At 43.6% G+C, this 2,577-nt stretch overlaps 1 protein-coding gene across 1 annotated transcript in view; it reads left to right on the top strand.

The window, feature by feature from the left end:
- The window catches only part of T265_09857 (hypothetical protein), a gene marked incomplete at both ends in the record, with an annotated part of 33,565 nt that overhangs the window by 4,543 nt on the left and 26,445 nt on the right, over positions 1 to 2,577 (top strand). The window contains one exon of the mRNA XM_009176055.1: positions 1,145 to 1,228. Within this exon, the coding sequence (XP_009174319.1) occupies positions 1,145 to 1,228 (84 nt within the window). The remainder of the gene's footprint in view (positions 1 to 1,144; positions 1,229 to 2,577) is intronic.

The following is a 2,577-nucleotide window of genomic DNA, read 5'->3' as shown; positions in this document are numbered from 1 at the left end:
CTTTAAGCTGGGATTAAACACTGTGAATTACCCCATTCAGTATTTAAAAAGAGGACACGTAGGGCTAAACACGACGCGAGGAACTTGAAATCTCATATTTTGCCCAAGGCCTTGTCACTATAGAGCTCGAGATACCTCAGTAATTGCACGAACTTACTGACTGGGGGTCCGCGGTTCGAGCCCAACCCCGAAATTTCGACTCCCCCTGTCTGGAAATCTGAAGTACCTGACCCACCTTGATTCCTTCGGGTGCCACGGTACTACGCCTGATTGATTATTTCTTATTTCTTATTTTTATTATACGAACTACCGTATTGTGGGAAGATAAATTAGATGGTGTTTTCACGTGGACAAATCAGGTATACTGGTCAGAGCCATTTTCAATTCACGTGGACAAATCAGGTATACTGGTCAGAGCCATTTTCAAAAGTCGTGCTGAATCTCTACCGATGCTCCTAACATTTTGGCCATTTAATCGTGAATCTAATGATTGAAAAAAATTACCATCATTGACTGCAAATAGCAGAGGGTTGTCGCTTTTGACCGGAAACAGAAATTCGTCGTGGTGAGGCAGGAAAAACTCTCGGGAACAACGGTAATGACTTTGTGGAGCCGGTTATCAGACGGCTTGTAGAGCTTTTCATAGTCAACCAAGCCATGATTGATGTACATTTTTAGCTTGGCAGTCAGAGTATCTTGCCATGAAATTTCCTCTGTGCTTCAAGAGAATCAACTTCGGCCCAAGGCGGATAACCTCAAATATGCCATGTATTCTGGTGATTGAGATCAAGTCGAAAAGCGGAGAGGTGAGACGTGGTTAGAGCAAATTCGGGAGCAGATTTCGGAACTAGATTGATAGAATAGCGTTCAGTCGGGAGGCGTTTAGCCAGAGCAGTGAAAAATAAGTCAGAGTTGCCTAGAGAACCGGAACGCGAGAAATTGTGTCAGAAATTGTGATCGAAGAAGCTCGACACTGGCTTCCAGTTCTCAGAAGCCGCACTGAGGTGAATAGTGATCTCATCTACAGAAGCGGATGAGTGTAGGCAACAGATTGTTTAGCGACCTTGGATTAACAGAATTAGGTTGCCTCGACAGAGTACTAAAGTGAGAGGTGTTCTCTTTTCTTCTTAACATCTGCTGTCAGGAACGAATAACGTGTACAATCCCTGCTTGTCACCCCCACCCTCAGAAAATTTGTTCGATTCCTTCCATTGCGTTGAATGTTAAGGTAGGTGTAATGCATTGGTCCGTTCGAGCGTCAGAAATACCCTGAGATTTTACGGCGTCCAGTTCGTCGGTATCACAATGAAGCTCTCAGGCCTTTTTAAATTCACACTTTCGTTATCTCAATCAACTATGCGGTTAATTCAGCGCTATGATGAAACCATCCTCCTTTTGATGCACCGCTAACGGATGAGCCTCTCAGAGGAAGAATCGGATGACACGTCCAGTTTCTGCCTGATTTTTGGGACGGCTCGGTTAGGGCCTGCATGAACAACTAAAATATTTCTCTTTAATACACTTCAGAAATGCGGGAAATATAACGAGGTTGATCTGGATTTTGAGAAAACACGGGTTGCAACACTCTAAAGCGCGGCCAGTCCTGCTAGATTTCGTTGCCGGGGGATATAGACAACTCACAAAATGTGCAAACACAATCGGTAGAGGGTATGGGACCGGCAAAGTCAGTTCACGTGGGTCGCGGTCACCGAATGCAACCACATCGTGAATTGACGACCTATTCATAAACACAAACCGAACATTGGCAAACAACACGTGACATTCGCAGAGGCACGCGCAAATGAGCGTATGGCATTCAGTGCCATAATATTTCACGGTGAAACAAACACCAGGGCTTTCTACGCGATCTTAATGTAACTTGGTTTTGCAGCTGTAAAAGATCTCGCTGCGGATGAGATTGGAGTACCTTTGATGGCTTCCATTAGCGAACGTTTTATTTCCCGTTCGGCTGAGATGTGAGCTATGGCTGAATCATCTGAGCCCGCTGGTCCATTTTCTAAAAGTCTTGATAATGAATCCGCCTGACTGATCTGGTTGGTAGATTTAAAATTGACGCTAAGGATCTAACCGAGAAACATTGCAGCACATCTTTGAAGTCCATTGGCAGAATAGACAGGAACTGCATTTCTAGGATAAGAAAACGGCTGATTGTGGAGTGTGGTCTGCAAAAAAATAAATAAATTCCACTACATGAGGCAGTCACAAATTTATCATGGTAAAACAAACGCAGGTTTTCTTACTCGATCTAACTGTAACTTAGTTTTGCAGCAGTGAAAGATTTAAATATATGGGTTATGGCTTTTACCGGGCTAACTTCCGAGCTCTGTTTCGATCCAAATTGGACATTCCTCAAAGGCAAACAGGTTGATCGGTTGATCAGTGTCGTGAAAGATTTGAACGGGTATTCAACCCATCGGTCTAGGGAGAGTGATTAACAACCAATTAAACTTTATCAACAAAAATGGTTATTCCCATTCTGTTGATATCATGACCCATTTGAGGTGACGACCAGCGGGAAACCATAAATCGTATTAGTGAGAGAACACCTGTTGTAAT

Source organism: Opisthorchis viverrini, assembly GCF_000715545.1.
Source record: "Opisthorchis viverrini unplaced genomic scaffold opera_v5_311, whole genome shotgun sequence".
Lineage (NCBI taxonomy): Eukaryota > Metazoa > Platyhelminthes > Trematoda > Opisthorchiida > Opisthorchiidae > Opisthorchis > Opisthorchis viverrini.
The sequence above is the reverse complement of the archived record's forward strand: the minus strand, read 5'-3'. Positions and strand labels throughout refer to the sequence as shown.